This window comes from Tursiops truncatus, chromosome 14 (assembly GCF_011762595.2).
Source record: "Tursiops truncatus isolate mTurTru1 chromosome 14, mTurTru1.mat.Y, whole genome shotgun sequence".
Lineage (NCBI taxonomy): Eukaryota > Metazoa > Chordata > Mammalia > Artiodactyla > Delphinidae > Tursiops > Tursiops truncatus.
In genome coordinates, this window is record NC_047047.1 from 30,840,507 (window position 1) to 30,852,942 (window position 12,436).

At 41.8% G+C, this 12,436-nt stretch overlaps 1 protein-coding gene and 1 non-coding gene across 3 annotated transcripts in view; both read right to left on the reverse strand.

The window, feature by feature from the left end:
- ANTXR1 (ANTXR cell adhesion molecule 1) overlaps nt 1–12,436 on the reverse strand; it is a 266,303-nt gene that overhangs the window by 14,063 nt on the left and 239,804 nt on the right. Inside the window, exon 18 of one of the 2 annotated variants that reach the window (XM_033838374.2) lies at nt 8,574–11,532. The exons of the other annotated variant lie outside the window; for it this stretch is intronic. Within the exon in view, the coding sequence (XP_033694265.1) occupies nt 11,272–11,532 (261 nt within the window). The 3' untranslated portion in view covers nt 8,574–11,271. Of the gene's footprint in view, nt 1–8,573; nt 11,533–12,436 lie in introns of those variants that run through there. 2 annotated transcript variants of the gene reach the window in all.
- LOC117307987 (U6 spliceosomal RNA) lies at nt 2,893–2,995 on the reverse strand. Its single transcript, XR_004521928.1, has one exon. It is a non-coding gene; the product is annotated as a U6 spliceosomal RNA (small nuclear RNA).

Here is a 12,436-nt window from a genome sequence, read left to right on the forward strand (position 1 = left end):
TGTGATTTCACCCCTCCTACTGTCTCATTGTGGCTTCTCCTTTGTCTTTGGATATGGGGTATCTTTTTTGGTGAGTTCCAGTGTCTTCCTGTCGATGATTGTCTAGCAGCTAGTTGTGATTCTGGTTTTCTCGCAAGAGGGAGTGAGAGCCCATCCTTCTACTCCACCATCTTGGTTCAGGGCTCAAAGGGGATCATATAATTTTTATTCTCTAGTTTGTTAAAGAGGTGTATCATGTTGGTTGATTTGTAGATATTGCACCATCCTTGCATCCCTGGGATAAAGCCCAGTTGATCATGGTGTATGATCATTTTAATGTATTGTTGAATTTGATTTGCTAATATTTTGTTGAAAAATTTTGCATCTATGTTCTTCATTGGCCTGTAATTTTCTTTTTTTGTGGTGTCTTTTTCTGGTTTTGGTACCTGAGTAATGGTGGCCTTGTAGAATGAACTTGGAAATGTTCCTTCTCCTTTACGTTTGGTAAAATTTCCCTGTGAAGCCATCCGGTTCTGGACATTTGTTTGTTGGGAGGTTTTTTTGTTTATTTTTATTTTTTTCACAAATTCAATTTTACTAGTGATTGATCTGTTCGAATTGTTTGTTTCTTCTTCTTCTTTTAAAAGATTTATTTATTATTTATTTTTGGCTGCATCAAGTCTTAGTTGTGGCATGGGGGATCTTAGTTAAGGCATGCGGGATCTTTCGTTGCAGCACATGGGGTCTTCGTTGTGGTACATGGGCTTCTGCCTAGTTGTGGTGTGCAGGTTTTCTCTTCTCTAGTTGTGGCATGCAGGCTCCAGGGCATGTGGGCTCTGTAGTTGTGGTGCATGGCTTCCAGAGCTCATGTGCTCTGTGGTTTGTGGCACACAAGCTCTAGTTGAGGTGTGTGAGCTCAGTAGTTGTGGTGCATGGGCTTAGTTGTCCCGTGGCTTGTGGGATCTTAGTTCCCTGACTAGGGATCGAACCGGCATCCCCTGCATTGTAAGGCAGATTCTTTACCACTGGACCACCAGGGAAGTCCCTGTTTGTTTCTTCTTGATTCAGTCTTGTGAAGTTGTATGTTTCTAGAAATTTGTCCATTTTTTCTAGGTTGTCCAATTTGTGAGCGTATAACTGTTTGTAGTATTCTCTTATGATTTTTTTGTAGTTATTTCTCCTCTTTCATTTCTTATTTTGTATATTTGGGTGCTTCTCTTTTCTTCTTGGTGAGCCTAGCTAAAGGTTTTTCAGTTTTATTAATCTTTTCAAAAAACAGCTCTTGGTTTCATTAATTTTTACCATTTTTAATCTCAATTTTATTTATTTTATGTCTGATCTTTATTATTCCTTCCTTCTGATGACTTTGGACTTTGTCTGTTCTTTGATTTTTTAATTTGTTTAGATGGTAGGTTGTTTATTTGAGATTTCTCTTGTTTCTTGAGGTAGACTGTATCTCTGTAAACTTCCCCTTTAGAACTGCTTTTGGTACATCCCATAGATTTTGGAGTGTTGTGTTTCCATTTTCATTTTTTTAGAGGTATTTTATGATTTCCTTTTGGTTTCTTCATCAATCTCTTGTTTTTTTAGTAGCACGTTGTCTTGTCTCCATGTGTTTGGTTTTTTCCCATTTTCCTTTCTGTAATTGATTTCTAGTTTCATACTTTTCTGGTTGGAAAAAATGCTTGATATAATTTCTGTCCTCTTTAATTTGTTGAGACTTGTTTTGTGGCCTAGCATGTGACCTATCCTGGAGACCATTCCATGTGCACTTGAGATGAATGTGTATTGTACTGTTTTTGGATGGAATGTCCTGTATATATCTGTTAAGTCCAACTGGTCTAATGTGTTATTTGAGACCATTGTTTCCTTACTGACTTTCTGTCTGGATGATCTGTCCATTGATATAAGTGGATGTTAAAGTTCTCTACTATTATTGGCAATTTCTCCCTTTATGTCTGTTAATATTTGCTTTATATATTTATGTGCTCTTGTATTAGGTACATATATGTTAACTAGTATAATACTCTTTTCTTGTACTGATCCCTTTATCATTATGTAATGACCTTCTTTCTCTTTCGTTATAGACCTTGTTTTAAAGTTTATTTTGTCTGATATGAATACTGCTACCTCCACTTTCTTGTCATTTCCATTTGCATGAAATATCTTTTTTTCCCCACATTCTTGCTTTCAATCTGTGTGTCTTTAGCTCTGAAATGAATCTCTTGTAAGCAGAATATATACGGATCTTGTTTTTTTTTTTTTTTTTTTGCTGTACGCGGGCCTCTCACTGTTGTGGCCTCTCCCGTTGCGGAGCACAGGCTCCGGATGTGCGGGCTCAGCGGCCATGGCTCATGGGCCCAGCCGCTCCGCGGCATGTGGGATCTTCCCGGACCGGGGCACGAACCCGTGTTTCCTGCATCGGCAGGCGGACTCTCAACCACTGTGCCACCAGGGAAGCCCCGGATCTTGTTTTTAGTCCAATCAGCCACACTAAATCTTTTGATTGGAGAATTTAGTCTATTGACATATAAGGTGTTTATTGATAGGTACATACATATTGCCATTTTGTTACTTGTTTTCTGATTGTTTTGTACTTCTTTTAGTTTCTTCCCTTGTGTTTTGATGACTTTCCTTTTTATTTTAATTTATTTTTATTTTTTAAAATTTTTATTGGAGTATAGTTGATTTACAACATTGTTGATGACTTTTAGTGGTATGCTTCTGTTCCTTTCTCTCTAGTTTTTGTGAATCTATTGTAGGTTTTTGATTTGTGGCTATGATCGTGTTCATATATGTTGACCTATAACTATATCTACTTGTTTTAAATGGTAGTCATTTAAGATCAAACACATTCTAAAAGATCTACATTTTTTTACTCCTTTCCCCCATATTTTGTGTTTTTGATCTCATATAAATATGGAACGCTTGATGAATTTGCATGTCATCCTTTCTCAGGGGCCATGCTAATCTTCTCTGTATCATTCAAATTTTAGTATATGTGCTACCAAAGCAATCATCCTTTAACATATTTGTAAAGTTGGTTTAGTGGTGCTGAACTCGGTTAGCTTTTGCTTGTCTGTAAAACTATTTATGTCTCCTTCAGATCTGAATGACAGCCTTGTCATGTAGAGGATTCTTGGTTGTAGGTTTTTCCCTTTCATCTCTTTAAATATATCATGCCACTCCCTTCTGGACTGCAGGGTTTCTGTTGAAAAGTCAGCTGATAGCCTTATGGGAGTTCCCCTGTACATACCTTGTTGCTTTTCCCTTGCTGCTTTTATGATTTTCTCTTTATGTTTAATTTTTGCCATTTTAATTACAATGTGTCTTGGTGTGGATCTCTTTGGATTCATCTTTTTGGGGATATTCTGTGCTTGCTGGATATGAATGTTTCCTTTCCCAGATTAAGGACATTTTCAGCTATCATTTATTGAAATAAGTTATCTGCCCTTTTTTCTCTCTCTTTTCCTTCTGGTACCCCTGTAATGTGACTATTACTATGCTTAATGTTATCCCAGAGGTCTTTTATACTATCCTCATGTTTTTAAATTCTTTTTTCTGTTCAGCTTTGGTGATGTCCACTAGTCTGGCTTCCAGTTTGCTAATGTATTCCTCTGTATCAGCTAGTCTACTGTTGATTCCTTCTAGTGTATTTTTATTTCAGTTATTGTATTCTTCAGCTCTGTTTGGTTCTTCTTTATATTTTCTAACTCTTTGTTAAACTTCTCACTGTGTTCATCCATTTTTCTCCCAAGTTCATTAAACATCTTTATGATTGTTACCTTGAAGTCTTTATCAGGTAGATTGTTTTTTTTTTTTTTTTTGTGGTACACAAGCATGTGGGATCTTCCTGGACCGGGGCACGAACCCATGTCCCTGCATCGGCAGGCGGACTCTCAATCACTGCGCCACCAGGGAAGCCCCAGGTAGATTGTTTATCTACAGTTCACTATGTTCTTCTTTTGGGGTTTTATCTTGTTCCTTAATTTGGAATATATTCATCTCTTCCCTCATTTTGCCTAATTCTCTATTTCTATGTATTAGGTATGTTGGTTATGCTTCCTGATCTTGGAGAAGTGATCTTATTTAACAGATGTCCTATGGGGCCGGGCAGCATACTCCTCTCTGGTCACTAGAGCTATATGCTTTAGGGGTGACCCTGTGTAAGCTGCTGGGCCCTTCTGTTATGATGGGACCCACTACTGCAGTCAGCTGGTAGATGGAGCTGATCCCTGGCATGGTTTGTTGCCAGACCCTGACTCATGCAGGGGCTGCCAAGCTGCTGGTCTGTGGGGCTAAATCTTGGTGTGGCTGGCTGCATGGACAAGGGTATCTGGGGCTTGTGCCTGGCCTGCTTCTGGGCAGGGCTTAGTTCCTATACTACTGGCCTCTTAGCCTGAGGGGTCCTGGGACTGGTGCTGACCAGCTGGTGAGTGGGTAAGCCCTTGGTACCAATGGGCTAGAGGAAGACTCCAAAATGGTGCTTGGCAGCACCAGGGTCATGTGGTAAAATGAGCTCTCAAAAATGACTGCTGCCAGCATCTGTGTCCTCAGAGGGTGTTCCTTTTGGCTCTTGACTCTCTGGGAGCCTCTCCAAGCTCAGTAAGTGAGTCTGACCCAGGCTCCTTTCAAATTACTGACTCTGCTCTGGGTCACAGAGCGTGTGTGATTTTGCATGTGCCCCGTAAAAGCAGAGTCTCTGGCTCTCCCTTAAGCAAGTCCCACTGGCCTTCAAAGCCAGACACTCAGGGAGCTTGTCTTCCTGGTGCAGGACCCTGGGGCTTGGAATCCTCATTCCTTTCGGGAGAGATTCTGCAATTGTAATTATCCTCCCGTTTGTGGGTCATTACCCAGGGGTGTGGGTCTTGACCATACTGCATCTTTGCTCCCACTACCAAAGTCACTGTGGCTCCTTCTTTAGATCTTTAGTTGCAGAAAATCTTTTCTGCTAGTGTTCAGGTTATTCTCATTGATAGTTGCTCCGTAAATAGTTGTAATTTTGGTGTGCCCAATGGGAGAAGGTGAACTCAGGGTCTTCCTACTCCACTATCTTGGCAGCAACTCCAAAGTGCTTGAAAGTGTCAGTGATGGGTGGCTGATAGGTCTCCTGTCTTATGACTTCTCTTTCAGAAGAAAATGAAATGGTTCCTGTACTCTTAGTGCCAATTTTTCGTGTACTTTTAAAAATTTTTAATTAATTAATTAATTAATTTTTGGCTGCATTGGGTCTTCGTTGCTGTGCATGGGCTTTCTCTAGTTGTGACGAGTGGGGGCTACTCTTTGTTGCGGTGCGCGGGCTTCTCATTGCAGTGGCTTCTCTTGTTGCAGAGCATAGGCTCTAGGTGTGTGGGCTTCAGTAGTTGTGGCACACAGGCTCAGTAGCTGTGGTTTGCGGGCTCCAGAGCACAGGCTCAGTAGTTGTGGTGCACGGGCTTAGTTGCTCCGTGGCATGTGGGATCTTCCTGGACCAGGGATCGAACCTGTGTCCCCTGCATTGGCAGGTGGATTCTTAACCACTGTGACACCAGGGAAGTCCCTCTTTCTTGTACTTTTAAAATGCTTTGCAAGAATGCAAGCCACTTCACTCCAAAGAAATATGTCTTTTCTGAGTTGCATCCATTTTAATGTTTATAAGAAACTCTCAACTAAATATGCTGGCTAAAAAGTACTGAATGTGCACAATTAATTGAACATCATTTAACAGAGATTTGCTCTGAACTCTCAAGTGACTCAGGCATTTTGTCAGCTGCTGCTGTTGCTTTATAAGTACATTGTGAAATTATATTTAAAACTAAACAAAGGAGATGTTGCACAGTTTTAACTCCAAGAATTAAAACTGTTCCAAGTTAAATAGAGAAGGAAGGATTTATATAACTAAATGATCATTTGAACGTTGAGCGAAAAAGAGAGGAACTAAAGATTATGCCCAGTGGAATTATAAACCTTCTAATTTGTTTAGGTATGATAACTTCAGGATGGAGATGCCATGGTTCAAGCCAACACAATACAATTGTAAACCGAATAACTTCATCTGTTTTGCATATGCCAACTCTATGGCCTAATACAAAATGTTTGATAATTGTAAGTAACATTGACCTTGTTTACAATGTATTAAATGGACAAACTTATATCGATTGTTCTATACCTGAGTGACACTTCAGGGAAACGCATATTTATCTGAAGATAGAAAATTGGATTTAGTGATGAATAATTTTGGATCTCCCGCTCCAGTTCACAGTCAGCACTTGATCAATGATCTTATTCCTGTTGGTTTCTTTGTTTATTCAACATAATGCATTGGAGCACTACTCAGCATTCAGAGCTCAATCATTGAAATTTGTTTGGCAAGTCAAACAATATATAAGATTTAAAAATTCTTTATACCGTACAGAAAGTACTACTTCTAGTACTTCCCTGGTTTTATTTGTTACACTTAAATTAAATACAGCTGGAATTTATTTTGGTGGAAGGAGTGAGGTAGGGCTCCAACTTCTCTTTTTCCTTCCAAATTGCAAGCCAGTTTTCTCAAAATGATTTAATGAAGAATGTAATTTAAAAACTTGCATGTGCCCAAAATGCTATTTAAATTGAATATTAATGAAATCTTGGAAAGAAATTGTGGCGTGATTTTCTGTTTTCAGAGGGTTTTATTCCAATTAAGATGAACTCAAGGCTTAATGAGGACTTGTAAAGAAACAGATTCAGGAACTAGTACTCTTTTACCTACAAAAAATGTAAGAGGAGGAGGAGCTGAATGGAAGCCGCTAAGGAGAATAAGGTGCAGAAATAACAAAAATATTTTGAAGTCTATATAAATAGAAGGGTATTTGCTGCAGCACTGTCTATGACACTGCCTGGTTTCTTAAGCAGATAGCAAACCTCTAGAGTCCTTGTTCTGTGAGTCAAATCAATCATAGCCACGTTTCTGTTACAGGCAGCCGAACAATCTTGACTGATCCACTACATTTACTTTTTTTCCTGTGTGCTTCTATATCTCTACTTTTACTTCACTGTTTCATTTAGCATGGGTTACTATTTTTTAATTAAAAGTTTTTTTTAAAAAATTAAAAAAATGATTTATTTATTTTGGGCTGTGTTGGGTCTTCGTTGCTGCGTGCGGGCTTTCTCTAGTTGCGGTGAGTGGGGGCTACTCTTCATTGAGGCGTGCGGGCTTCTCACTGCAGTCGCTTCTCTTGTTGTGGAGCATGGGCTCTAGGCGTGCAGGCTTCAGTAGTTGTGGCACACAGGTTCAGTAGTTGTGGCTCGTGGGCCCTAAAGCGCAGGCTCCGTAGTTGTGGCGCATGGGCTTAGCTGCTCCACAGCATGTGGGATCTTCCTGGACCAGGGCTCGAACCCATGCCCACTGCATTGGCAGGCGGATTCTTAACCACTGAGCCACCAGGGAAGCCCAGCACGTGTTACTTTTTAAAATCTAAAACTGTTCCTAAAAATAAAGAATACGTTGAATGTTGGACAGCTGAAGAAGAAATGAGAGTAATCAAGACAGTGAAGAGTTTATTGGAGGGCGCAAAATAATTTAATCTGCAGAGTGATAGCCATTTTTATGATCAGGATGTTAAGCACTTGAACAACCTACACTTCATTTTCATAACAAAGACACAACTAGGAAAAGAGTTAATTTTAAGAATTTATTATTTTTTTTAAAAAAGCAACTTCCAGGGTTTGTCATTGTACACATTTAGCCCAGTCTCCTATAGCAGGTACAGCAATAACTGATTTTTATAACATTGACTCAGAGGCACTGAAGATCCATACTGTCTTAGGAATTATCACAGATAGAAGAGAGAATTAGAAGAGTTTAATGTTAAGTGTATTTAAAAAATCATATTCTAATTCTTTTAAATTGCTTATCCAAGTATGCTAATATAGTAGAGTTCAGATAACTAGAAAACACAATTGACTAGAACATCCCATTCCCATCTGGTGTGCATTAATAGGCTTTTTATGGCATATATCTTTATATAGTTTGCAAACTAATTCAACCCACTTTTACACAGCATTAATTGTCTTTTATTGAGTTGGCACTGGGCTGAAATTGTTGCTCATTATCTCATCATTACTTTTTTCTAGTTCTTGGATGGATTTCCCTCATCTGACACAGTGTTTGGACTTTAGTATATATGAGACTTCCAGATTATCTCTGCCCATTCTAGTGATATTTACAATGAGGTTATCCATGGCCAGATATCCAAGACTACTAATTAATATGTCCACTAGCTCTGTTCTTGACTTTGGTAAAAGAGAGACCTTGTGTCTTACTGGAGTATGGGCCAAGCTCCAGGACAGAAGCTGTTTGTGAACTGGTCGTCAACAGAGGTAACCACTCAAGGTTCTTATTAATGCTGTGCAAACAAGGATCTCGTCATTTCAGTAACTATTTGTACATTTATAAAAGCAATACAGTCATGGGAAAAACCAACAAGCACAGCTTGGTAGAATAACCTGCCATGAAATATCATTGGCCTTATAATAATTTACTACAACTGTTCCTTTTATTCACACTGGATAGGAAATGCTTCCATCTAACACATGGAATATGAATATATACAACAAAAAGTTGGCTTTTATTAAAAAAAAAACTTCAGGAGGACAATAACATGAGGGTTGAAAAAATAATTTTGTGCAGTTTCCTAATCACAATCATATGTCTGCTACCTTTTACAGGGAATGACACAAGTTTGGATAGATTTTATAAACCAGTTAAAGAATTTTCCTGCCTGTAATAGCCTACTATTAAAATATTACCTTGTTCATACAGTATAGAGGTTTCTCCTTCTCCACTGTAATTCTAAATGACTGGGGTTGACATGAAGAGTCCCTTTTAAGGACAAACCCTGCTAATCCTCTTCAAAGTCATCATATATTTGCAGTTCCCTATTTCATCTAAAAGTTCACCAAAACAACATCTTGGAAACTGCACAGGGCTTCTGACTGATGTGCAGTTGGGATCCTGAATGTTGCGTATTCTCACCTGATGCCTGCCATCTTGATGCACAACAATGTCAACATCTTGGCTTGAACTTTCTGATGGCCACAGTGAGCCATGCAGCAGTGGTGTGGGGTGGACTGTTTTGTACCGCCAGCAGTCAAAACAGTGGCCAGGGGCTCAACGCCTCTACGCTGTGAGCCTGGGGAACCCATTTGCCTATGGAATGGTTCTCTGGAGTCCAGCAATGTCACTGCAGGTGGCCAAGACATTCTGTCACCTGCTTTATGGAGGACTATACTCAAGAAGAAACCTAATGTTCTAAAAATAGACAATATGGGCCAGGTTGGGGGCAAGCGAGGGAGGTTGCTTTCATAAGCCCTGTAAAATATCTCTGATTTTAGCTCTAGGAGGAAGCTGGGAGAGTCTCTGGCAGCGGCAGGCTGGGAGAAGGGCAGGTCTGAGGTATGCTTGGGGAAGTGTCAGTTTGGTGTTGGCAATGCAGATTTAGTGCCTGTGGACCCCGACTAGGGCACTCTGCCTAGATCTGTTCTCCCTTGACTGTACCTTTAATGCCCAAGGGTTTCCCCATTCCCCCACACAATCCTTGTTTGCTTTTGCTTTCTAAAGTTGAGAGGGCAATTAGGGATCGTTTATGTCTCAATTTTGACTGATTAGTGGTGGCTCTTTGGAATTATGATTTGAGGATTGTGTAGAAATCACTGGGCTCCATGGAAGATGGTGCTGTGATTGATTAGCAATGTCTGCCATGGCTACAAGCATTGGTGTGTATGGAATGCATGCTAGGTCCTATGTCTCTGTTCTAAGTAAGACGAAAGAATGAGGCTGGCTTGATGGGTTTTTGAAGGATCTTTGGAGACCACAGCCCGAAGCACTAAGTTTGCATTTACTTAATATTCTGCTTCATTCCTGAAAAGATTTAAGGGTTTCGGGAGTGGAATTTTAAGATGTGTGGAAAGTTGGAGGGGGAGGTAATTTTGAACAGGCTGGTGCAGGAGGCCCTAAACGGTGGCCTCTGTTTTCGCCCTTGGGTGATGAAGCCTAATGTTTAGAAAGTGATTATAGAGCTTACTGGTGATAGCAGATTCAGAAAGACTTGGAGGAGTGGAGTGGTTCCCCGGCATGGTGGGAATTTCAGGCAGCTGATAATATTTGTGAGTATGTTGAAAAGCCAAGGAGAAATATATTTGTATCCACAAACACATGTGGTTTTTTTTGGATAAATTCCTTAGTATGTCCGGACTATTGTCTTTCAGCTCTACGTAGAAATCTCTGGTGCACAACTTCACCGAGAAAGAAAAACAAAATCAGTGAAATTGTGTGGTAGGTGCTAGTGATGCGATTTTGGGAAGATCAACTAATGTTTGTCTGTGGAAAATAGGATCAATCGCTTCTTCGTATCTCAAGTGATTTAAATTGAAGCCAAATCTTGATTTTTTAACATGAGGCGTTAACAAGTTGCTCTTTGATGATGCCGTTGTCTGTTGATTTAGGGGCCATGTTGGGCCAAAGCCAGCCACCTCCAGCTGCTGATGGTCTGTGGGTTTTAGAAACTGTCTGATGCTCCCATCAGTACTCGCCTGTCAGTGCACATACCTGATTTCACTTACACAGCAACATGGTAACATACCTTTTCCTTCAGTAAACAACCGCCCTCTTCCTCACTTGGAAACTGGGAGAATTTGGAAGGAAAATAAGGCATATCCTTTTACTCCTCTGCAAATCCCAGAACATGCTTTTGGATACCTGTATGATGTTGAGTTTCTTGCCACAATGGGGACCCCAATCTTTCCCCAAAGATGTAGGCAAAGGGTCTCGACCTTCCTGGGTGGCACATAGAGGTGAGGATTCCTTGGTTCCTAGGCCAAGGGTCCAGGGTCAAGTGATGGAGGTGGAGTGAAAGAGGGAAGGCAGCATTTAGCAACCCAGCAATGTTATTTCTTATCTGACTCTGCATTTCACCCTCAGAGAAACGATTTTCTTATTGATCTCCATGAGACACAATCCCATTTAGAGCATCTCAGCAGTTTCAGCGTCTCTGGAACCTTCTAGAGGTGATGGCTGGCTGGCTATAATTGTGACTGTAGTTGCCTCATTGTTTGTTTTCAGGCAATTCAAAATTTCGATTTCTTTCCTCTGATCACAATTGTCGGTGTACTGGTGTTACAAACCAATTTTTAAAGTGTGTGAACGTCAGTGGGCTTCATCCCCACTCATTTCCAAAGTGGAAGCCCCCTTTAACTGGAAAGACTTGTTCTAACACCACAGAGGAGCCTCCTCCCCAAAGTTTCTGAGAGAACCCAGAGCATGAACTGTGGGTTCTAGACAGAGGGCCTAGGAGGTGGTCGGGACGGGGGTGGTGCCCTGTTGGGAGGGGGAGCCTGAGGGGGAGGGGGGAGGATGGAAGGTGGGGATGGAATTGGAGGGGTGGGGGCACTGGGGGGTGGGGGAGGGCAGTGGGGAGCAGGGTGGGGTGGGGTGTAGATGGGGGCAGGAGGCGGTGAGGTGGTGTGGTAGGCATTGTTGAGGGGGTACTTGGCAGGAGGATTGTTCTTGACTCTGGTGAAGTTGATACAGCGTCCCTGGAAGAGAATCAGAGAGAAGGAAACATGAGCTGATGCTTGCTGGGGCCTTACAACAGGGCGGGTGGCAGTGTGCAGGAGGGGGGCAGCCTGAAAAATATGTGGCAAGCAGACGCCGTGTTTATGTCCGTGCGCTCAGCAGAGCATTACACCAGAACTCGACAACAAATAAGCTCCTCGTTCCCTTCTTCTGGGCTTACTGTGTTGCAAACTTATTTGTTCAATTTCATTTTTCACCGAGCCTCTCTCTCTCGACGAGGTGGAAGAGCAGGGGACTGACCTTAACTGGACGCACAGGGTCAAGGTGAGGACAGAGGTCGTTGAATTTAATCTCCTCAACAGCCTTGCCAGGCAGGTATTATTATCAGTCGTCCCATTTCATAGATGAGGACACTGAGGCTCAGAAAGGTTAAATCACAACTAGGAAGAGGTGGGGTTGTTGTCACCAGTAGATACAGCCTCCCGCTCCAAGCCCCTGCCTTCCCCAGAGCTCTGACATGGACAGTTTATCCTGCTTTTGTTTTCCCTGGGGAATCCCTCTTCCAGCTGCTGTCGCACCTGCCCAGGTGCCCTTAGGTTCTTAAGAAATACAACCCGGGGACCTTTGGTTGCAAAGCAGTCATCAACCCTGAATCCAGCTTTTTCCCCACCCTTCCCAGGTACCTGACTAGATAATGCAGAGTAGACACCTGGAACCCCTGCAGAAGCCTCTTCAAAGTCCAGAATACGAAGCCAGCCCTAGGTAGCCCTCTCTCCCCTGGGGCACCTCCTCTTTGCTCTCCAGAATCACAGGCCCGCCCGCCCTGCCCCCCAACAGATACCTCCAGTCTCAACAGGCACTTGGGAGCCTTTCACCCAACACTGGGCTCTGCAAGGGACGGGAGCACAGGGGCTCTCCCTGTCA